The 24,648-nt window shown below is 35.0% G+C and overlaps 1 protein-coding gene across 5 annotated transcripts in view; it reads left to right on the top strand.

Annotated features, from left to right (window-relative positions):
* The window catches only part of OSBPL8 (oxysterol binding protein like 8), a 216,534-nt gene that overhangs the window by 88,530 nt on the left and 103,356 nt on the right, over positions 1–24,648 (top strand). For 3 of the 5 annotated variants that reach the window (XM_043966291.1, XM_043966292.1, XM_043966289.1), the window contains 2 exons: positions 7,546–7,582; positions 13,707–13,844. In XM_043966291.1, coding sequence (XP_043822226.1) covers positions 7,546–7,582; positions 13,707–13,844 — 175 coding nt within the window. Of the gene's footprint in view, positions 1–7,545; positions 7,583–13,706; positions 13,845–24,648 lie in introns of those variants that run through there. The other 2 variants (XM_043966295.1, XM_043966294.1) reach the window with 2 other exon arrangements.

Raw genomic sequence — 24,648 nt, 5'->3', positions numbered from 1 at the left:
ACCCTTTTTAGATCATAATGTAATAAAAATTACATTCAGTAAAGGGCAGTGGAAAGATAGATAAAAAATTAATTGGAAACTAGTTTAATCCTACAAAATAAGTGGACCAAAGAACAAATCACAGAAATAATAAATAATTTCATTAAAGAGAATGACAACAATGATACAACATACCAAAATTTATGGGATGCAGTCAAAGTAATACTTAGGGGTAAATTTATATCTCTAAATGTTTACATCAGTAAAATAGAGAAAAAAGCAAATAAATGAATCGAGCAGGCAATTTAAAAAAACCTGGAAAATCAAAATGAACTAGTTAAAAATCCCCAATTAAACACGAAATTGGAAATGCTGAAAATCAAGGAAGAGATTAATAAAATTGAAAGTAAGAAAACCATTGAACTAATAAATAAAATTTAAAGCTGGTTTTATGAAAATAAAACAATAAAATATATAAACAATTGGTTAATTTGATTTAAAAATGGAAAGAAAAATCCAAACTACACTATCAAAAAACAAAGGAGTAAATTTACCACCAATGAAGAAGAAATTAAAGAAATTATTAGGCGTTATTCTGCCCAATTATATGTTAGTAAATCTGACAATATAAGTGAAATGGATGAATATTTACAAAAATATAAATTGCCCACATTAACAAAAGAGGAAATAGAATAGTTAAATAATCCCATTTTAGAAAAAGAAAGTGAACAAGACATTGATAAAGTCTTTAAGAAAAAAACCCTAGGGCCAGATGGATTTATAAGCAACTTCTACAAAACGTTTAAAGAACAATCGCCACATAAACTATTTGGAATAATAGATGAAGAAGGAAACCTACCAAATTCCTTTTATGACACAAATATGGTGCTGATACCTAAATCAGGAAGAACCGAAATAGAGAAAGAAAATTATAGACCAATATCCCTAATGAATATTGATGCAAAATTAAAAAAAAAATACTAGCAAGGAGATTACAGCAGTATATCACCGGGAACATACACTTTGACCAGATGGGATTTATGCTATGAATGCAGGGCTAGTTCAATGTAAGGAAAACTATCAGCATGATTTACAATATCAGTAACAAAACCAACAGAAACCATATGATTATCTCAGTAAGATGCAGAAAAAGCCTTTGACAAAATACAGCACCTATTCCTATTTAAAAAAAAAAAAACTAGGGTGGATAGAGCACCAGCCCTGGAGTCAGGGGGACCTGAGTTCAAATCTGGCCTCAGACACTTGACACTTGCTAGCTGTGTGTCTGTCCCTTGGTAAGTCACTTAACTCCAATTGCCTCACAAAAAAAACCAAAAACCCCACTAGAGAGCATAGGAATAAATAGAACTTTCCTTAAAATGATAAGTAATATCTATTCAAAACCATCAGCAAACATTATATATGCATAATTATATTTTCATATATATATATATATATATAATTATATAATAGGGTTAAACTAGAAGCCTGCCCAGTAAGATCAGAGGTGAAGTAAGGATGCCCATTATCACCACTGCTATTCAATATTGTAATAGAAAGTATAGCAATAGGTGAAGAAAAAGAAATTGAAAGATTTAGAATATGCAGTGAGGAAACAAAACAGCCACTCTTTGCAGATGATATGTTAGAGAATCCTTGAGAATCAGCTAAAACTAGTTGAAATAATGAACAACTTTAGCAAAGTTGCAGAATATAAAATAAACACACATAAATCATCAGCATTTCTATGAACCAGTAAAGTTCAGCAGCAAGAGATAGAAAGAAATTCCATTTAAAATAACTGTAGGCAAAATAAAATACTTGGTAGTATACTTGCCACCCCCTTTTCTCCAGTCAAATGGCCACCATGATAGTTCTGGTCCCTATCAGTTTTCTCCTAGTCTGTTGCAGTACCCCCTATTTGGGCTTCCTGCCTTAATTCTTTCCCTACTCCAATCTGTTCTTTACAGCAAAGTGATTTCCCTAAAGCACAGGTCCAATCATACCACTCCATTGCACAAGATGGGTTTGATTTATGTGCCTAGAGTACTCAAGAAGGGTTTGAAAAAAAGGATCGCAGATCTAGAACTGGCAGGGGCTTCAGAAGTTATCTAGTCTAATTCTGCCATTTTATAAATAAGGAGGCAAAGGTCCAGGAAAGTGAAGGGATTAGCTCAAGGCCATAGAACTAATAATAAGAAACAGTGGCAGGATTTTAACCCATGTCTTCTTATTCTGTATCTCTTTAGGGTCTTGTCCTTTCCACTCAACGTGTTCTGTGATGCTAGAGGCACCTTGGTAGAGTAGAAAGAAGACTGAATATGGAGTCTGAAGACCTAGATTTACATCTAACGTTTGCCACTCATTATTTGTATGACCTTGGACAAGTCACTTAAGAGTGCTAGGATTCAGTTTTCTTATCTATAAAATAAAGTCCTTTCCAGCTCTAAATCTCTGATCAGATAATTGTGCTTTTGGTTCACACATTTGGTCATCACTTTGTGCTGTTCCTTATCAAATCCTTAGTGGTTTTACCCCCATAAGCTCTTCTTCCTTGCTTCTCAACAGCCTGTTCCAGATTAAGATCAAGGGTAGATCCTAAAAACTTGGAAAATGCTCAGTAGACCACCTGGCTAGCAGGTTGATCCCTTTCCCAGTTTCTTTTGAGCCACTGTGCCTGGTTTAATGGAACCACTCCTTCAGGTCTTAGCTCAAGTGTCATCTGCCACAGAATGCTTTCTTGATTCCCATAGCTGCTAGTGCCTTTCCTGCCAAATATCTTTGTATTTATTTTGTATCTATTTTATAAAAGATAGAATGTAGTATAGAGAATAGAGATCTGGTCTTCAAGCCATGAAGACTTGAGTTCAAGTCTCAGTTCTGTTATATATTGGCTGTGTGACTGTAGTCAAGTCACTTTTAGTGCTGTGGGCCAGTGGTATCGATCCTTCCTTGTAGTGTGGTGCATTGACTTAGAAAACCACAAAATAACATTATGCTGTATTATATTTTTGTTTATTTTATTAAGAATTTTCCTATCGGGGCAGCTAGGTGGCACAGTGGATAGAGCACCAGCCCTGGAGTCAGGAGTACCTGAGTTCAAATCCGGCCAAAGACACTTAACACTTACTAGCTGTGTGACCCTGGGCAAAGTCACTTAACCCCAGTTGCCTCACTAAAAAAAACAAAAACAAAAACAAAACAAAAAAAAGGATTTTCCTATTACTTTTTAGTCTGATTTACCATTGGAATTTTTCAAGTTTGACAGCCCTGCTCTAGGCAACTCTCTAAGTAAAGTTGCAGATAAAGTACTGACGTTGGAAGACATTAGTTCCTGATTTGAGAGTTCCTTTTACCCAGTCCCTACCCTATATTTTATATATACCTATGCTTATACAAATATTTACATGTTGTTTGCACTGCTTAGATTATGAGCTTATTGAGGTCAGGAACGGTTTCATTTGTGTTTTTGTATCTCCAGTGACTAACTGCTTTTGTCACAGTTTTCAGTCATTCAGTTGTGTCTAACTCTTCATGACCCATGTCAGCGCAGTCCATGGGATTTTCTTGGCAAAGATACTGGAGTAGTTTGTCATTTTCTTCTCTAGTGGATTAGAACAAACAAAGGTTAAGTCACTTGCTCAGTATCACACAACTAGTGAGGGTCTGAGGCTATATTTGAACTCAGGTTTTCCTGACTCCAGGATTAGCACTCTGTCCACTGAGCCACCTAAGCTAAGTTGGAGCTAAAATGCTCTTTCCTTGCCTCTGCCTCTTGGAACCTCTTCTTACTCAGGGCTTAGATTCAAGATGGCTTTCTTTATTTTAGGTCCTATTGTCCTCACAATAAGGGAACAATAAGATACTCTATTGACATGTCCTTTTCAGAGAACATGGTAGTATTGTATGGATTATAGTTTCCAGAGCAACAAGGGGAGATCTGGTTGTATTATCCACTTGAATAGCACAATGGAAAATGGCTGTGGTGAAGAAGCATGCTCTGAAGAAGTTCTGAGCTGAGGAGCTTAGATTCTTCTCGGCATAGTCTCTGATGGTGTTCAAAGTTAAGTATGTGCTTTTAAATGCCCTCATATAAAACTAAGGAGGTTGTGTTGTTAAGTTTGTGTATGTCTCTACTGACTGGAGGGAAAGAAAAAAACAAACAAAAGATGATTTTGGAACAGAATGTTTAGAAGTATAAGCCTCTATCACTATAGCCTGCAATGTGAACCATGAATGGACCCAGCTTTCAAGAGATGTTTTCTAAAAGGCTTTTTTCAATTCTCATCATGGCAATATAGCAAGTCAGCTGTAACAGGGCACCTTTTGTTAAAAAATGACTTCATGGTGAAGAAACTATATTGGGGCAAAAACCATATCATCAATATTTAATAGCTCTTCATGCCTTGCCCTGAAGAAACTTATGAAAGACTAGTTTGGGATATAAAATAAAATTAATAAGTATACAATTTAGGTTGAGATGCTAAAGGGAAAAAATCAAAGCCTGTAGATAGACTGAGATTATTTCTACACAGCAACGACAAGTATATATGGACCTATATGCATGTCTTGAATATTTTAAAGTTCAAATGGTCTTATGTCATTGTAAATAGCATGGGGCTTATATGGAACTACAGTTAACTTCATATTTAGATAACATTAGTTTAACTAAAATGGGTTTTAAGAAGAAACATGACTAGAATATTTGATTAATGGCTTTGAGTTTATCTTTAAGGGTTTTGTACATTATAATTGGTAATGATGGACAACTGCAAATTTCATGTTTTATTTCTCATATAAAGAAAATGTTTTATGAAAATTATTAGTTTGAATTGCTAGTATTCTTTTAATATTCATATTGTAAATATGAAGCCCTTTGGTTGCTAATTTTGAAAGAAAGAACACTGACAATTCATATCACTAATTTTATTGAATAAAATATAAATACAGTAAACCTTTTTCAGTCTTTATCCTTTGTGTACTTTCTCTGGGGGAAAAAAATCATAGATCCTGTCTTGTATTTCACCTCCCAAGTGAATATTGATATTATTTCCTGACCTATCAGTAATCTTATCCACTAGTCTGTTGGGGCTCAGAACAGAGAAAAACATAATTATTTAATTGGTTGCTTATCTATTCTGGCAGAAGGACAAGGTCAATAACTTTAAGATTAATTCCAGTGCTTTCATGAAAATAAGAACTCATTAAGATAAGAACTACTTTCTAACAATTTGCAACCAGATAACTCTATCATAAGGTTGTGACACAGAGTTTTTCCTAAGAATATTTTTCATAATTACTTGATTTTCTTGAGGAAGAAAATTTAGGTGTGAAAAATAAAACTGTGATAGTGTTTTATGATATATTGAGTACCACTTGTTTTGTCATATTATACATTTTTAACAAATCATCTTTTATGAGAAATGTCATATTTTGGTGTGTGTATACATTCAGATGTATGATGAAATAAACAAATTCTTTATTTGCTTCTTCTAGAATTACGCACTATTCTATCATTTACCTATAATTTCTTTAAATCTTCTAACTTCATGAAATGTATGTGTAATTAGATACATATTAACACTAGCTAGCATGCTTGAGTTTTTGTGAGTAATTGAGATTTTTTTTTCCTGCTTAATTCTCATTTGTAGCACTAACACTTGTTTTTTTGTTTTGTTTCTTTGTTTTTGTTTTTTTGGCGGGGCAATGAGGGTCAAGTGACTTGCTCAGGGTCACACAACTAGTAAGTGTCAAGTGTCTGAGGCCAGATTTAAACTCAGATCCTACTGAATCCAGGACCAGTGCTTTATCCACTGTGCCACCTAGCTGCCCCCTTGTGGTTTATCTTTTTTTTTTTTTTTTTTTTTTTTTTTTTTTAGGCAATGGGGGTTAAGTGACTTGCCCATGGTCACACAGCTAGTAAGTGTCAAGTGTCCGAGGCCGGATTTGAACTCAGGTACTCCTGAATCCAGGGCCGGTGCTTTAACCACTGCGCCATCTAGCTGCCCTTTTTTTTTTTTTTTCCCCTTGTGGTTTATCTTAATGCTTAATGACTTGATTCATTCAATAACCATTTGCTAAAAATAATGGAATCCAATAGATGTTTTAATGGCTTATGAGGACAACATTTGAAATTGGGATTACCTCAGAAAATTTGGAAACTATGGTCACTGTAGTTTCCCCCTTGCCATCATAACTTGACAGTTGTGACATTATAACTCTTAGCAACGAGTCTTAAGCACAGACAAATTGTGATCAAAGCAGTGCTTTCTTTCACTCTGTTGATAGATTTAGGTAAATGAAAAGATGAAATACATCTACACAATGATGATCTCAAGTGGTTCAATCACTAAGATATTCAGAAGAAACACTTGTAAGGACACAGCAGTATATAATTTTAAGTATTTTGAAGTAGCCATCACTTTGAGAAGTAAGAAGGTAAAAACATTCTCCTGAAAGACAAAAGTTAAAAAAAGCTAAAGAATATCCTAGATTTTCTTCATTTTCTGCTGCTGTGGCCCAAAGATGAGCTTATGTCCTCCCTCTTGTTTTTTTGATGCTTTACTTTCTATATTATTCTATACAATGAATTTTACTTTGTTCCATTAAAGGAGTATTGGTGTGACTAAAAATATCAGCTCTTAGAGCCTGAAGATAACATTCAGTGAAATCTTATACAATATGTTCATATAATGGTCCACCTCTATTGGTGTTTTTGTTTTCTCTTCCTTAAGTAATATGTCCTTCAGGATCAGTAATTTATCCAAATCTATACAAAGATCTATCTAGATCTATATATAGTGTTAGTAGGATATAAAAAATGTTTATGTAAGTGATTGTTATAACCAACATTCATTTTTGTTGTCCTGTGAGGAATTTTCTTTCCTGTGCTTTTGTGTCTTTGCAGAAAAAAGTGAAATGTTGAAAATAAATTTGTTACTCAAAGCTGTGCCTCCAGTAATATTTTTAAGTTGCATTTTTTTTGGTCACATGCAAAAATAATAATTTTTTAAAGTATAGGAGATGGTATTTATCAGAATTTATTCTTGCACATTTTAAAGAATGCTAATGTATAAATTAATAACTATTGGCAATTTCTTTAACTATAATGAAAATTTTTACCAGTTCTCATTAGCTTTTAAAAACAAATTTACAAGAAAAGTCTACATACTTAGAATTACTTCCATTAGTTTGAGATTTTCAGCAATTTTACTGAAGAAGAACCCTATCCTCATATTAAATTTCTAATTAAGTAAATAGATGCATGAGTGAGTATTGCCAAAAATAGTCACACTGTTTTGGGGAAGTAAGAGATACGTCCAGGAAAAAGTCCTTAAAATATATATATATATATATATATATATATATATATATATATATATATAATCTCCTTAGTATTTAACATTATGGTTATTAGGATTAGTGTGCATGTGCTTTCTAAACAAAACAAAAAACTAAAATCATTTCTGTTTTCTTTTCTTTCACTGATGCTTCTATCCTGATGCATATTGCTTCTTCCTGGTGTGGACTGTATTTGTTTGCTGCTCAATTACACTGCATTAAAAGCATGTTGGTGATGCCAAAGATGTCCATGGGCCATCAAGTAAGTAATTAAAATGTTAATAGCCTATTTGGGAGCTAGTATCTTAACATTTGTTTGTGGTATGCAAATAAGAGTTGTGTTAGTGTTCCAGCAATACTTCATTCTGCTTTTCTTTGATGGCAATAAAAATAGTGAATGATTTTCATAGTTAACTTTCTGTTAATACAGTTGTTTTTTTGTTTTTTTAAGCTTCAGTAGTGAAGGCAGTATTGGTTTGGTCTTCTTTTGGTGATTTTTAAACTTATTTGTTCCTTTGTAGACTATCATTAGCAGATTAGGGCCTCTCCTCAATATATCAACCATTTTGACCAAAACTGATCATATAGGAAGTTCTGCGGTAGGTTAGCCTTGGGGAAGTTCCAGAAAGGTACACAGAATTCTTTTATTGAATTTCATCTATGGAATGCCATTTGCAATTCCTAGTTATTAAGAAAATATGATTGATATATGTTGTACGGTATAGAATAGATGAAATCAGTAATATGAATGTGAAAACCTATTCTTTTAAATTTGAGGGGTTTTCACATAAAATATCCAAGGATCCATCAATAGTACCTAATCAATGATGCAGAGATAGTTATCTGCACGTTTTATTTACTTTCAGAGCACAGGCTTATCTCTATGAAAGAAAAAAAGTCAGTAAGCCCAGAGTATTGACTTCAGCATTCTTATATAAAATGTGGACATGTAAGCAGCGTAGAAAAATGGAATTTTACAGAAAGCAGGAGAAGATATGAGCATATATGTTTGGAAACAAATAGCAGAAGGGAGAAAATAAGGATACTTGCCAGTTGGTCAAAACAGGGGCTATGGCTTTCTTCCCAGCCTTTATTCTTCCAGGAACAATATCTAGAAGCTCAAAATAGAAACTGAGGCAGTGCCCTCTTCTTATCACAGTGGAAGTCAGAGGCCTGAGCCAGAGTTTTTCTTGCCACATAATTCCATCTATGGGATTCTCTTATCTTTAAGGAAAGATGTTAAATGTATATATTTTAAAATTAATGTTTCTTTATATTTCCATAATCAAAACTATGGATTGTACTGTTCTATAAAGCATAAAATCATAGACTTTTAGAGATGGAAAGAATTTTAGAGAATTTGTTGTCTACCTCTAACATTTTTAAAAAATAATAACCATTTTTATTTAAAGTTTTGAGTTCCAAATTTTATCCCTTCTTCCCTCCCTCCCCTTCCTCCTCCTCCCTGAGGTGGTAAGGAATCAGATATAGGTTATGCATGTGCTATTATATGAAACATCACCATATTAGTCATTTTATATAAGAAAACTTGAATAAAAAATGAAAGAAAATGACAAATAGTATACTTCAGTCTGTGTTCAATCAATATTATTAGTTCTTCCTCTGGAGGTGGATAATATGTTTACTTCTAATATTTTGATGGGTGAGGAAACTGAAGCCTAAATTAAATGACTTGAGGTATATAGTAAATTGAAGAAATACAGAAAACAGACTCATGACTCCAGAATCATTGCTTTTTCCACTCTGTGCTACTACCAGAATTAGAATGTTGTCAGAATTTGCTGAACTCGTAGCTAAATATTTGCATGTAAATATTCAATCGACCATAAAATATTAGACCCTTTGCCTTCTCCAAACTCTTCCCACAGACCCCAGGAAGAAAGCAAGGCATAGTAGAAAGCTATTCAATGTAGAGTGTCAGGAGATCTGAGTTCTAATGCCAACTCCATGGCTCATCTTTATGTCCTGGGTGGGGCCGACTACTTAATTTTTGTACTCAGTTTTCTAATGGCTGTGAAGAGAACATTGGATCAAGGGTGTCAGATAATCCCTTCCAGCTCTGAAATTCTATTCCAGTTTAGGCCCAACTCTTTAAACACTGCATCTTATTGCTTTTAATTTGTTTGAAATGCCTGATAAAACCAGATGGCTTGCATCTCAAAATCCAGATAATAAAAATCAAATTTAAAAAATAAATCTGGTTGGGGAAATGTGACCAGATAAAAATTTATAATCTTAAACCACTCCCTCCCCTTTTTTATGCTAAACAGTTGTAGTTATTTCACCTGAACTTCATTATTTTTTGCTATGTAGATTTGCTGTAACCCTTGGGAGATATTTTAAATTATTTTTGTACTTCCATGACTTGGGTGAACTCAACAGTGATATTGAATATTAACTGTAAAAACATTTCAACTTTTATTACCACCTGAAATGCTTCTATATCAGGATGTACCTTTGAGAAATTTCATGCACATATGAAGAATTAAAAATTAGTCCTGGTAATAGAAGAAACTTCCTTTCACTTTCATAAGATTTTAAAATATATGAATAGTTTTTTTTTAAAATAAAAATGAGCAGTATTATCTATTGGAAGGAACAGAATTCTGATTCCCATCTTGATTTATGTTATAACTAGCCATGTAACCTGAGCAAGTTGTTATTAAACTTTCTGACTTTTTGTTTCCTATCTGTAAAATGAGTGAATCACTTCCTAGGCCCCTTTGGACTCTAAAGTTCTATGGTTTTTCTTAGAAATGTATGGATGAAACTTGAGAATTGTGTACTGTTTTCATTTTCAAAATAATCATGATCGAATATTCACATCTCTTATTTTAGTGAAGAGGGTAGATTCAGTAAATATTAAGTGCTTTGTCTGTATAAGTCACAAAGAGAGGTTGTATGAAAGACCTATTGGATAGAGAGCTGGCCTGAAAGCTAGTTCAAGTCCCACTCTGACATATACTGGTTCTGTGCCCCTGGACAAGTCCCTTTATGTCACCAGAGGTGTCAAACATGTAGCCAGCAGGCTGACTTACTTTAATTGGGAAATATGTAGCAAAATAAATAAAAATACACTAGAACATAGATAATATTAATATGTGATTATCTCAAGTAAATATGTGGCCACAGGGATCCTTATGGATTCTTATGGTTTACTGGCCTCTGTTTCTATTTGACAACCCTGCTCTAGACCAGGGCTTCTTCTTTTTCTTTTTTTTTTTTTTTTATTTTGGTGGGGCAATGAGGGTTAAGTGATTTGCCCAGGGTCACATAGCTAGTAAGTGTCAAGTGTCTAAAGTCGGATTTGAACTCAGGTCCTCCTGACTCCAGGGCTGGTGCTTTATCTACTGTGCCGCCTAGCTGCCCCCTAGACCAGGGCTTCTTCAACTTTTTTCCATTCCTGACCCCTTTCCACCTAAGAAATGTTTACTCAACCCCAGCTATACGTATATGAAATAGGTATACATGCCCTTTTACTGTTGACAAATTTTTCATGACCCCCACATTCAGTTACATGACCCTATATAGGGTTGTGACTGACAGTTTAAGAGTCTAAGTTTCAGAGAAGGTACTGATCAGCATTGATAGAGGGAGTTTCTTCATCAAGGAATTCCTCATACTAGTGAGGTCACAGGTCCCACACTCTTTTCAAGGCACTGTGCTAGGCATCAAGGTTGATACAAAGATGAGTAGTACCCATTCCCTGACCTGTTATTAATGATAATAAGAATAATAAAACAAATAACTAGCATTTATATAATACTTTAAGGTTTGCAAGCAAAGTGCCTTACAAATATTATCTCATTTTAGACTCCCAGAAACCTTGGGAAAGAGCTGCTATTCTACTCATTTTGTAGATGAGGAAACTGTGTCAGACAGAGATAATTGACTTGCCTCGAGTCACATAGCTAGTGAGTATCTAAGGCTAGATTTGAATTCATCTTCCAGATTCTAGGTCAGGCGCTCTATATACTGTACCACTTAGCTGCCTGTTATAATTAGGAGATAATTCATAGTATTAACTGTGTTTTATTAATGGAAAAAGTATAGTAACATATATCAAACATACTATTCTATTTAATATTTTTATCTTAATATATAAAAGGCCTTACTTTTGAATATAAGATTAAGATCTACTCTATAGATCAGGGGTTCCTAACCTGGGATCTGTGAACTTAAAAATTTTTTTTTTGATAGCTGCAATTGAGTATAATGAATTTCTTTTGTAATTTTTTGGTATTTTATGCATTTAAAAAATTCTTCTGAAAAGGGGTCCTTATGTTTCACCCAGACTGCTTGAGAGCTCCCCGACACAAAAAAGGTTAAGAAACCTTGTTCTAGGTACTAGATATCTGTAGTCAGTATTGCTTAGTTATATTCTTACCTTAGGAATTACCTATGGCCTGTGAAAGCCACTTAAAATCTTTGGGGCTTTTTTGTCCTAAATTAAGTTAATCAGGATTTTAGACTTATGTGTTACTATGAGCTTTCATTATTTCTGATTACTCTAGTCTTAAAATATGGTACAAGATGTACATATGTTCCAACTTTAATTACGGTTGAAGATCCCCGTGTGGTTTCTGCTCCAGTTTGGATGAATGCAGAACATTAGGGAAATGAAGTTCACTTCCATATTTAGTAGAAACCAGCAGAGGGCACTGTAATGCCATACTTCAGTTCATGAGTTTCAAACTCGGGCTTTCAGAGTCCTTTATAACTTAGCCTCCTCCTAGCTTCCCAGTCTCCTTGCACCTTACTCCCTGAGATATACTCTTCTGTCGGTGACACTGGCCTCCTAGCTGTTCCACTACTAAGTCATTTTATCTCTCTGCTCGAGGCTTTCTCTCTGGGTGTCCCCCATAACTGGCTTCCTTTAAATCCCTGTTAAAACCCCATTCCCTCTGTTAGTCATTTTCTATTTATCCTGTATTTAGCTTGCTTTGATTGTATTTATTTGCCTTTTCTCTCTCCCATTAGATCATAAGCTCCTTGAGGGTAGGAACTTACTTCTATCTCGTTCTCTATCCCTAGCACTTAGTACAGGGCCTGGCACATAGTAGGCGTTTAATAAATGTTTAATAATTGATTAATAATTGTAGATTTCAGTTTAGCGACAAAGTGGACCTGGTGACAAAACTGAAAATGCAATAAATAAATTACACAATAAAATTATTGGTGTCTAATATCATTGTTTACTGCATAACTACTTGGTTTATGTTCAGAGAATATTTCTTAGTGCCTTTTGTTAAGAGTAGGATTTCTCATCTCTTTTTAATAGCTAGTGTAAGGGCCCAAAATTCTAGCTGTGTTGTCTAAAATCTAATGAGTGGTCGCCTTAAATTAGAAGCTTTAGCAAGAGTTTAGTCTTTTAAATATTTATTAAAGTGCATTAGAAGTTAGTGAAGAGAGAGAGAGAGGTAAAAAGCAAACTTCATCTATCTAAGAGAGCCCAGCCAAGCCGAGGTCCCAAAACGAAAGACCCCTCCTCTGCAGCTTCTCCTAGAAGCCTCCTGTGAAACTGGAAACAGGGCCATCCACACCCACAGCTCCAAGCTAATTGGTTGGTAACACTGATTGACAGGACCCACGGGCAGCAGACATCACTTCCGGACGCCAAAGGCATATGGTTTCTTTTCAAGCCAGAGACCACAATGTCCCTCCCAGTAGGGGGTGTCATTCCAATTCTCACAGTAGGGCCTGTGCATTGCCTCTCCTACTGTATTTGGTCCTCTTACTTCAGGGTCATCAGAAGGAGCAGTATTCAATAATACCTCAGAGAATGGGGCTAGTCTGCATGACTGGATTTTTCAGTTAAATGAGGGTTAACCCCTGTGTAAGTAAAATTATCTTAGGATTTCTGTCTCTTAGTCCCTATAATGATCAAATATAAACATTGATTTATTTCTCCATTTTTTATTTTTAGAAATATGATATTTATCAACTTCATTTCTTCAAATTGCTATCTATCAGCAACCTGTCATGTGATTTTTTAAATCAAATGTTAAATTTTTATCACTTAACTGTTTTTGAAAGTCATGATTAAAACTCAAATAAAACCAATTCTCAGTTCTGTTAAGATGAGCTCTTGAATACCCTTTGGGCCTTTAAAATAACTGGATAATTTTATTAACAAATGTTTGTCCACTCCCTTTTTCTATCATTCATTGTATTATAAAGGGTTAACTTTTAATTAGTCAAACAGTTTACCTTTTAGAGTATTAAACCAAAAATGGCAGTGTGAATCTTTAAGAAAAGTTAAAAATAAGTAAACAAAAAATAGGAGTGACAATATACTATGGTAACTGATATGTTATTATAAAGTTGTATGGTTAGTATTTATTGATTTTCTTTTCTTTCTTTAGCTTTGGTAACAAACAGTGATGATTCACACCTTCAGACCTCAGCAAAGATGAATCAGCGACAGGGAAAAGAAGCCTACCTAACTCCAACCAAAGATTTGCTTCAGCCATCTCTGAGTCCAGGAAGTGCTCACAGCCAGGGTGAGAGGTTCTGATTATTGAACAGTCATGTGCAGTTTTTATAGTTTTGACTCATCTTTATCTTTTTTATTTTCTTGCCTTCTCTTTCAGAAATAGTACTCTTAGTGTAAGTGAACTCTGGATTTTGTCTTCTTTTAGTTTTTATCTTTTTCCCTTTTCTTCTTTGACATGAGTAACTTGTGTACCTTTTGGTCAGTTTTATAAGGCTGATACTCTGCTGTCTCAGAAGATTCATTTTAATATGTTGACCACTTCTACTGTGTTGAGAAGCAGATATTCTTGCTCCTGAGAGTTTTAATTAGGTAAAGTTGGTATTTAGTATCTACCATGTATCTAAATAATAGGTAAATTTTGAACCTATGGCATTTTGTAGAGTCAACTCTTGATCATCTCTCTCAAAATCAGACTTCATTGTCATTTATTTTCTTTCTTAAAATGCTACTTGTATTTTCTTCTTAAATGAAAATTTAGTTCTTGCACAGAATTGTATGCTGGAAGTATTTTTTAAAATTGATTTTGTGGACAAGAGAGATATGAAGTCTTTGTTACCCATCATCATGATTACTTTTGATTTTATGGAAGAATAATTGAGTAGATATTTGAAAAGTTAATTATTTGTAGAGAAGCATCATCTGGTAGTGTATTCAGGGTCTGCCTTGGAGACATTAAGACTTATTTCAATTTCAGCCAGTGACACATACTCAGGCAGCTCACATAACTTTTCTATACCCTAGCTCTCTAAGATTGTAAGTTACAGAATGGTTGCTGCTGTGTAGTGATGGAGGGAGTTTTCTTATCAGGAGCTACATATACAGATGAAATCATAATTCTGGACACAACAATTCATATGTGCCACCACAAGGCATGAGGATATCGGGGGGGGGGCGGTAATGAGAAGATTCATAGCTTCTAGTCTTGTTTCTTTTCTTCACTGGCTCAGTGTTTTCTTCATTTGTACTTCTTTAAAACTAAAGACACTTTAAGAAATAGACTATACATACACCAGTGTTTGCTGGACCCTTCTCATTTTTAAATGTTGTAGGAATAGGAAGTAAAAAGGGATATTCTGGTCATCTCTGAGAGTGGTCACAGTTACACTGTCACAAGGGCTTTGTTGCTATGATCATTCTGCCATTAAGGAAGATCTATGGGAGGGAAAAGGTGAAAAAGTAACCATTTCTTTCATTAAGGTTCCTGTCATAAACCAGCATAAAGAGAGGTAGCTCTGACAAGAGCCCATACTCCTAAAAATCTGAGCCAACCAATTCATCTTGGGCATGGACCCCCTCAGTGAAGCCTATCCCTAATGGGAACCTTATGATAGTTGCAAACCAACCAGTTCTTGTGAACAGGGCCTGTTAATGAAATTTATTCAAGAGACAGCGTTCGTCTTCTTATACTTAACTCCCAGCCATGTACTCTTTAATCCAGTGATATAGACCTGGCTATTTCATGAACACACTGCTCTTTTTCTCTACTCCAGACATTTTCTCTTAATAGTCTGCCACCCCGTGCCCCCTTCCCCTCCCCGTCCCCCCCCCCCCATGCCTGAAATGCTCTCCTTCCGCCACTCTGACTTCTGACTTCTCCGGCTTCTTTCAAGTCCTAACTAAAATCCAACATTCTACAAGATGCCTATGAACCCCTTCCCTCTGTTAAGAATTACTATTTATCCTGTATATAAGGGTAGGGACCTTCGCCTCCTTTTGTGTCCACAGCACTTGGTACGTGGTAGGCACTTAACAAATGTTTATTGACTGACTCAACAAAACTAAGTGCCAGTCTCAGAGAGGGAAATAAAATTAGAGAAAAACTTCTCAGAAAGTCATAAACAAAGCCTTACTTGCTTATAAGCTCATCAAATGGGAGAGAACTCCTCTCATCAGTTATGGACTGTAGCAAGAGCATTTTTCTATGTACCTATTAGATAGGTAGATAGAGCATTTAAGTGCCAACTCCCTGCTAGGCATTGTGTGTGCTCACAGCTGGAGATCCAGATGTATTCAGGAAAGCAGTTCCTGCCCTCCAGAAGCTTGCATGCTAATGGAAGTCGACTATACAGAAAGAGCAAGTAAAAGGAGGGGGGTCCTGGGTGGCGTGCTATGGAGAGAATTGGGAATTGATCAGATTGGCCGGTCCGGGTATTCCTTGGTACCTCTGGGTACTATATTTGAAATAAATTCTGCTTTTGTTGTTAACAACCTCTCTATGTACTGTTCACTTAACTTTATTTTTTAAATTAACTTTTTTTTTCAGTTGTAAAGCATTTTTTTCTCTCTCCCATGTACCCACTAGATGATTTTAAAGGTTCTTCTAGTTCTAAATATCAGTTTGAAATATAGTCAAAATGTGTAAAACCTCATGTACCAAAGTGTATCAAGAAGATAGGATGTCTTTACTGCCCACTGGGAAGTAAAGGGAGAGATTGCAATATATGTCTCTAATGATTAGTGGTTTTTCTTATCCTAAAGTTTGTATAAGGTCTTAAAGTTGTAAGCAATTACTTTGAAAAATGGCAATGTGTTTGCTTGTCTTTTTAAAAAAAATAATAAAGTGATAATTTACCTTGTGAGGGATTATTTTTTGTAGGCGATATAAAATGTAATATCACAACAAAGAAAATGTAGTATAAAATTAAGATTATGGACAAAGAATATGTTCTTTTTGCATGTGACAATGTGGTTGTCACAATTACAGCATTAGCTTTCTGTTGTTCAGTCATTTCAGTTGTGTCTGACTCCTTGTGTCCCCATTTGGAGTTTCTTTGCAAAGATACGGGAGTGGTTTGCCATCTCCTTCTCCAGCTCATTTTACATATGAGAAAAACTGACAAGGTTAAGTGACTTGCCCAGGGTCACATAGCTAATGAGTGTCTGAGGCCAAATTTGAACTCAGGAAAATGATCTTTCTGACTCTAGGCCTGGAATTCTACTATGCAACTAGCTGCTGTGTTAACTTTGTTACTTTATTTAAAAAATTAATTGGTTGGCTTAGACTCTTGGGAGGATAGACTCTTGATAGAGAATACACCCTTTGTTTTGCTAGACTCCTAGTCTCATAATTCAAGTCCTTCCATCCTTCTAATTCAGTCCATCTTTGCAAAGAATAGTTCTGATTGGAGGCCAAGATGGTGGAGTACAGACAGCACCCCAGCTAAACTCTCAACATTTACCTCCAGACGACTTTACAATAACTCCTCAAATCAAATTTTGGAGTGTCAGAGCCAACACAAGGTCAGGGTGAGGCATTTTTCCAGCCTAAGGAAACTTAGGATGTATGAAGGAGAGGTCCGTGACATTGGGGTGGAGGCATGTCTGGAGCTCACATGCATGTTGTGGCATCAGCAGCAGTTTTGGGAACTCTCAGCTGAAAGATGATTGGCAGGGATTAGACAACTGGTCATAAAAGGATTACAGAAGACTTATTGCTGGCATTAGGTATATAACTGGACTGATTGACAACTCTGTTGCCCGTGTGTGCTTCTAGTCTGTAGTTCCAGGGCAGAGAAGAGCACTTGTGGTTGGCCATAAGAGAGCTGAGGCCCTGGTCACAGTTCCAGGGCTAAGAGGAGTGCTGGTGCTTTCAGCAGCAAGGGAACAGGAGTTCCTGGTTACCAGGAACCCCTGGTTTCCAGGGCCAAAAAGGAGTGCTAGTGCTAGTGGCTGCAGGGAACTAGGAGCCCTTCATAGGTAAAAGACCAGAGTGCAAATCAGGAGAGTGGTGACCACACCTCTCCTGGGATCACACTACCTTGGAAACACTCAGAACTTGCAGATCCCCAAAAAAACAGTTCTGAAAGTAGCAGAATGAAAAAGCCTGAAGCTTGGGAACAGTGCTTCCCTACCCCCAAGTGAGCAGAGCTTCAACTTTAACATAAAGTTCAAAGTCAAGAAATAGGCTGGAAATATGAGCAAACAAGAAAAAAAGAATTTGATCATAAAAAAGTTACCATGATGGCAGGGAATACTAAGATACAAACTCAGAAGACGACAGTACTGTGAAAACAATTACAAGCTAAGCCTGACAGAAACATTTTAATTGTACTGTAGCCCAACAAGAATTCCTGGAAGAATTAAAGAAAGCAATAAGAGTGGTAGAGGAAAAGTTGGAAAAAGAAATGAGTGTGAGGCAAGAAAATTATGAAAAACAAATTAATACCTTGGTAAAAGAGACAGCAAAAATAATGAAGAAAACAACACCCTAAAAACCATAATTGGATCAATGGTAAAGAAGCACAAAAATTCACTGAGGAAAATAATTCTTTAAAAATTAGAATTTGGCAAGTGGAAGCTAAACACTCTATGAGACATCATGAAAGAATAAAACAAACTGAAAAGGATGATGTAAAGACCAGAGCCTAATAGAAAATCTCACTTTCAGATACAAGTCTCAAGACAAGCATAAAAAGGTAACAGGAAAGGGAAATCATAAGGGATTCAATGAGGTTAAGTTATTTGTATTCTTATATAAGAATATGATTCATGTAACCCCTAAGAACTTCATCATTTTTAGGGCAGTTAAAAGGAGTCCACATAGACAGAGAGCATGGATGTGAATTGATTGTTTTGGAATGATCTCCAAGGAGATATGCACTGGAAGAAGGAGGAAGGGAGAGGTAGAATGGGGAAATTTTTCTTGGTGGTGCAGTGGATAGAGCACCAGTCCTGGAATCAGGTCCTGAGTTCAAATCCAGCCTTGGACACTTGACACATATTAGCTGTGTGACTCTGCATGCAAATCACTTAACACTGATTGCCCTCCAGTAATTTTTTTTTAATGTAAAAGAGGCTGGTGCAAGGAAGAACTTATACAATGGGGGAGGGGGGGAACAGGGAAGAGGGTTGGCAAGCAGTGTTTGAACTTCACTCTCATTACAGTTGGTGCAAAAAGGGAAACTGTGTGTGTATGTATGTGTTTACCCTTAGTTATGTATAGACATATATCTTACCCAATTTTGTGTGTGTGTGTGTGTGTGTGTGTGTGTGTGTGTGTGTGAGAGAGAGAGAGAGAGAGAGAGAGAGAGAGAGAGAGACAGAGAGAGAGAGAGAGAGAAGGGAAGATGGATTAAGGGAGGCAGTGGCTAGAAGCAAAATAGACTTTTGAAGAGAGATAGGATAAAAATAGAGAAAAATAAACAGAAGGAAATAGGATAGAAGGAAATACACAATAATCATAACTGAACATGAATGGAATGAGCTTATTACCCTATGGGTGATGGCAGAATGGATTGAATCCAACAATATGTTGTTTACAAGAGACACATTTGCAACAGAAAGCCACACATAGCATTAAAATCAAGGACTGTAGCAGAATCCAGTATGCTTCAGCTGAAGTAAAATGGCAGTAGTCTCTAATTATGGTCTTAGACAAAGCAATAACAAAAATAGACCTTATTAAAAGAGATAATTAGGGAAACTACATTTTGCTAAAAGGTACCATAGACAAGTAATATCAATTTTTTTATAGTAAGTTTCTCTCATAAAAGCCTCATTTCTCAAATATATAAAGAATTGCATTTAATTTATAAAAATAAGAGCCATTCTCCAGTTGATAAATGGTCAGTGGATATGAACAGAGAGTTTTCAGAAGAAGAAATCAAAGTTATCTCTAGTCATATGAAAAAATTCACTAAATCACTAAAGATTATAGAAATGCAAATTAAAACAATTTTGAGATACCACTTCACATTTACCAGAAATGACAAATGCTGGAAGAGGATGAGGGAAAATAGCTACACTAATGAACCATTGGTGGAGTTGTGAACTGTTCCTGCTATTCTGAAGAACAATTTGGAACTGTGCCAAAAGGACTATAATACCGCATATAAAACTCTTTTACCTAGTTATACTGCAACAAGGTCTGTATCCTAAAGAGATTGAAACAAAAATAAAAAGGACTTATAATTACAAAAATATTTAATTAGCTCTTCTTGTGGTGGCAGAGAATTGAAAGTCAAGGGGAAATGGCTGAACAAGTTGTGGCATGTGATTGCAATGAAGTACTATTGTGCTGTGAGAAATGTGAGGGGTGTAGTTTCAGAAAAATAGGGCAAGAACGTTATGAACTGATGCAAAATGAAGAACTGGAAGATCATTGTATATAAGAACAGCAATATTGCAGTGATGATCAACTGTGAAAGACTTAGCTACTCTGATCAACATAGTTCTGAAGGACTCATAGTGAAAAAATGCTGTCCATCTCCAGAGAGAGAACCATTGAATTGTTGCAAATTTGAAGGATACATTTCTACTTTAATTTTTTTTTTGCTTTAAAAAAAAAAACATGGCTAATATGGAAATATGTTTTGCATGATTCTACATGTATAATTGATATCATATGGCTTGCTTTCTCAGTAGGTGGTAGAGGGGTTGGGAGGGAGTGAATTTGGAACCCAAAATATAAAAAGAAAATGTCAAAAATACAAAATTAATCATTAAAAAAAGAATAGTTCTGATTGTGATCCTTACCTTAGTTAAAAAAAATGTTCAGTGATTCCTTATTATGTACATAATGAAATAGTAATCTGTTTTTCCCCTGGCATTTCAGTCTCTTTGATCATTTGATCTCCTTCCAGCCTCATTTCCCACTACTTAGCTTAACATATACTATAGTCCACCCAAACTGGATTAGTTTGTTTCTCACAATTACCCTTTCCTTTCTCTTCTTTTTATCAACCAATTCCTCACATCTTACCTCAGACTCCTCTGTGAAGGTTTACTTCTCTTAACATCTCCTTTCCAATGTTGTTGTGAGGATCAAATGGGATATTTGCAAAGTGTTTAACATAGTGCTTGGCACATAGTAGGTGCTATATAAACATATTATTGTTGTTGCTCCAGTATATTCTGGATTTATTTTCTCACATTACTTTAGAGAACTATTGTGTCTGTGGTAGTCTATTAACATTACATTTTTATCATTCCACTAAGAAGATATTCAAGAGAAATTCTTATTTTGTTAAAATGTACAGCATGTGCAGTACTCGAGCATCCTCTAGTGGCTCCTTAGCATGTTTGCTTTACTCAGGACAGCTTGTACTGCCGCATATATGGATTTTCAATTGCAGTATTAAAAAACAGAGTTTTCGGTGTTATGTATTTTGAACCTAAGGAAATTGAATTATTTTAAAGGTATTAGGGTTTTCAAAAAAAACTTTTATATTTATAAGTTTAATATACTTCCTGTTATTAGACTTCAATTTTTATGGTAATTTGATTAAACACACTGATGTCCAATTGTGTTTTGTTTTGTAGGTCTATAAAAATTAAATAATGGTCCAGAAGTATATATTTTTTCTTAGGATACGAATGCTTGCTTCAGGAGATGCCTCTGTTCTCTTAACATTGTCTAGCAGTAGAAACTGGGGCTGCCCAGGAGATGATGGATTACCATTGATAACTGTGGCTATAACTAATGAACATTTGCAACTAAATAGGAATTTTTGTCTTGTAATTTTAAAAACTTAAAGTACATTTTAAAATATACTTTTGAGCTCTTAATTGTTATTAGTTTTTTCTTTGCATAGCATATAGATAGAATTTTTGTGCTTTTATTAAAAGCTTTTAATCTCTTTAACATGAGAAAATTATTGATAGCTTAAAATCATATGTGTTGTTTTCTTTTGTTTAGTTAACAAAGTTATTCTATGCATTAGATTCAAATCTTACTCTCTTTTACGTAGAGAAGTGTGTCTAATTACAATAAGGACTAGTCTTCCATTGCCAGGGTTAAGTTTTTATATCAAGAGTAGGTACTATTTAATAAATTGATATTTCACCTCACATATTTGATGGAACAGATATAAGCAATAATATTAATTGCTGAAAGTTTTCTACAACTTTTGTTGTTCAGTCATTTCAGTTGTGTCTGACTCTTCATGACTCCATTTTGGGTTTTATTTTAGCAAAGATACTGGAGTGGTTTGCCATTTTCTTCTTTTCTATAGCTAGCTTTTGGGGAAAAAATGATGGCTTTAGGTATAAATAGGTATACTTAGAAAAAATGCTAATGTATTTTCTTCCTACCTCCTTGTTCATTCTATATTTTGCTTGCTCCTTTTCTTTTTCTCATTACTTACTTGTGAATATTCACAAAGGTTCAGTCATTGGCTCTCTGCCTTTCCTTTCTCTATTCTTTCGTTGATGAATTAATACTATCTGATACTCACTGTGATAAGTTTCAGATCTAAATTTTTAGCTCTGGCCTATCAGCTACAAGCTGGCTACCTATTCCACTTATCAAAATCTTCATTTTAATTTAAACTCAGCTTGTTCAAAATTTGAAAACCATCATCCATTGTCCTTCCACTCCCTATTTAGTCGTCAGCATTTCTTATTTCCATCAATAGAAAACACCATTTTCATAGTCACCTAGCCACAACCTTGGAACAATCTTGTTTTCTTCCTGTTTTTCATCTGTTAATTTAGTCAGTTAACAAGGTCTGTCTCTATTAATCATTTTAAATTCTTTTTTGTCCATCATTTCATGAACTTATCCAATCTCTCATTGTCTTATACTTATATGTAATTGTCAGCCTGTCTCCTAGACTTCAGTCCTTGATATTCTGATTCTCCGCATTGTTACTGTACTTATTTAAACTATCACAGAATCTTTTTTTTTTACATATAAGGTATTTTATTTTTTCCGTTACATGTAAAGATATTTCTCAACTTTTGTTTATACAAGCTTTACAATTTCAGATTTTTCTCCCCTCCCTCCCCTCCCCCCTCCCCTAGATAGCAGGTAATCCGATATAGGTTATATCTATATATCTATAGATATAAATATAGATATACACACATATATATACACATAATAACATTAATCCTATTTCTGCATTAGTACTGTTATAAGAGTATCACAGAATCTTAGAGGTAAAAAGCCCCCCTTCAAAGCTGTCTAGTCTAAACCACATCTGAACACAAATTCCTTCCATATCAAGTAGCAATCCATCTTTTTATTGAAGATCTCTAATTAGGGTAGCCTGCTATGTGCAGAGGTCCAGCCCATTCTACTTTTTAGTTTCCAAGTTAAACACTCCTAGTTCCTTCAGGTGTTACCATCCTGGTCACTCTCCTGTTGGTGTTCTCTAGCTTTCTTAAATGTGGCACCGAGAGTTGTATAAGATACTCCAAATGTCTAACCAGGAAGAATACAGTGTTGACTTTTATTTCTCTAACCCCAACATTATTATTTTCTAAACAAAATTTAAGATTGGGGGGCAGCTAGGTGGCACAGTGGATAAAGCACCGGCCATGGATTCAAGAGTACCTGAGTTCAAATCCGGCCTCAGACCTTTGACACTTACTAGCTGTGTGACCCTGGGCAAGTCACTTACCCCTCATTGCCCTGCCCCCCCCCAATAAATAAATTTTTAAAAAGATTGAATCAGTCTCTTTGGCTGCTCCATCACACTTTTGACCATTTAATCCACTCACTAACTATAACTTTCCCCTAGATTAATTAATCTATAGCTACATTTTATCCATTTTGTACTTGTAAAGTTGATTTTTGTTCCCTTCTGCCCCCTTATACAAGACTACATTTATCTCTATTCATTTTTTCCTTATTAGAATGGCCAGCATTCTTGCCCTTCAGGATCTTTTGCTTTCTGTTATCCAGCAGATTAACTCTCCCTTCTAGGGTTTTCTTTTTAAAATCTCTCATCTATTAATTTAATAAGTATGCTGTCAACACCCTTATTGAAGTTACTTATAAAAATGTTAAATAGCCCATGGCCAGTGGGACCAATTTTGTTTTGTTACTTTCCTGTTCAGAAATCTTCCAGTGGCTCTCCCTAGACAGCATCGTTAAGTCCCAGTTCTCTCCTTTAGCTGGTTTCATCACTGCTCTCCAAGCCTTACTCATTCCCATTGTTTGCCTTTAGTCACACTGTTTTCTCACCCAGAATATACTTCTGTCTGTTAAAATCCTATCCATCGCCACAATTAATTCTTTTGTTATGAGACCACTCTAAAACCTACCAAAATAATCAAAACATGAGTTTTAATGTTTGATTCTGGTTGTGGATTTATGTTTAATTTGTTTAGAGTGCTGTAATGCTTAATTGTTTAATGTAGGTTCCTTTAGAACTGGGTCCTAAATCTTTAGAATATGGAAAGCTCCATTGTAAACTTGAGAAATTAGGATTTTTCTGTTATTCGGCCTGGAATCTTTTTTCGGAACCATAAACAAACTAGAATAAATATAGTTATAAAATAAAACCTAAGATGTTCTTTAAATCTAATGGGATATACTTTGGATACTTTGACTAGTAAAAAAGCACAGAAAAAAGCCTAAGCATATTGAATATGAAATTTTAAAAATATACATTATGAAGCATAAGAGAATTTTAAAATTTGTTTTCAGTACTGATTTGAAATAAGTAATTCCTGCCTCTGGATGTCATATGGGAACCTGATTGGACTTTTTTCAAAGACAGATCTGTTCATACTTATGTAGTAATAGGAAGAGGGCATAGTAGATAATATATTGGATTTGAACTGCAGGAAGATTTGATTTTGTGATCATGAACAAGTCATTTATCCTCTCAGTAGTCACAATTTCTTCCCTAAAAAATGGGGCTAAATAGCACTTCCCTCTTAAAGTTACTGTGAGGATCAGATGAAGAAATGCTTTTAAGGTACTTTACAAACTTGAAATTGCTGTAAACTTCAGCTATCGTTTTATTATTATTGCCAAATGACAATTCATTTTTCTTTGGTAATTTTTGAAAAAAAATTGTAAAGTTATAAGTGACATGGTTTCTATTTTATTTACCACAATTTCAATTTGGCTTATTGGG

Source organism: Dromiciops gliroides, chromosome 5, assembly GCF_019393635.1.
Source record: "Dromiciops gliroides isolate mDroGli1 chromosome 5, mDroGli1.pri, whole genome shotgun sequence".
Lineage (NCBI taxonomy): Eukaryota > Metazoa > Chordata > Mammalia > Microbiotheria > Microbiotheriidae > Dromiciops > Dromiciops gliroides.
Note: the sequence above shows the minus strand (reverse complement) of the source record. Positions and strands in the feature narration are given on the sequence as shown.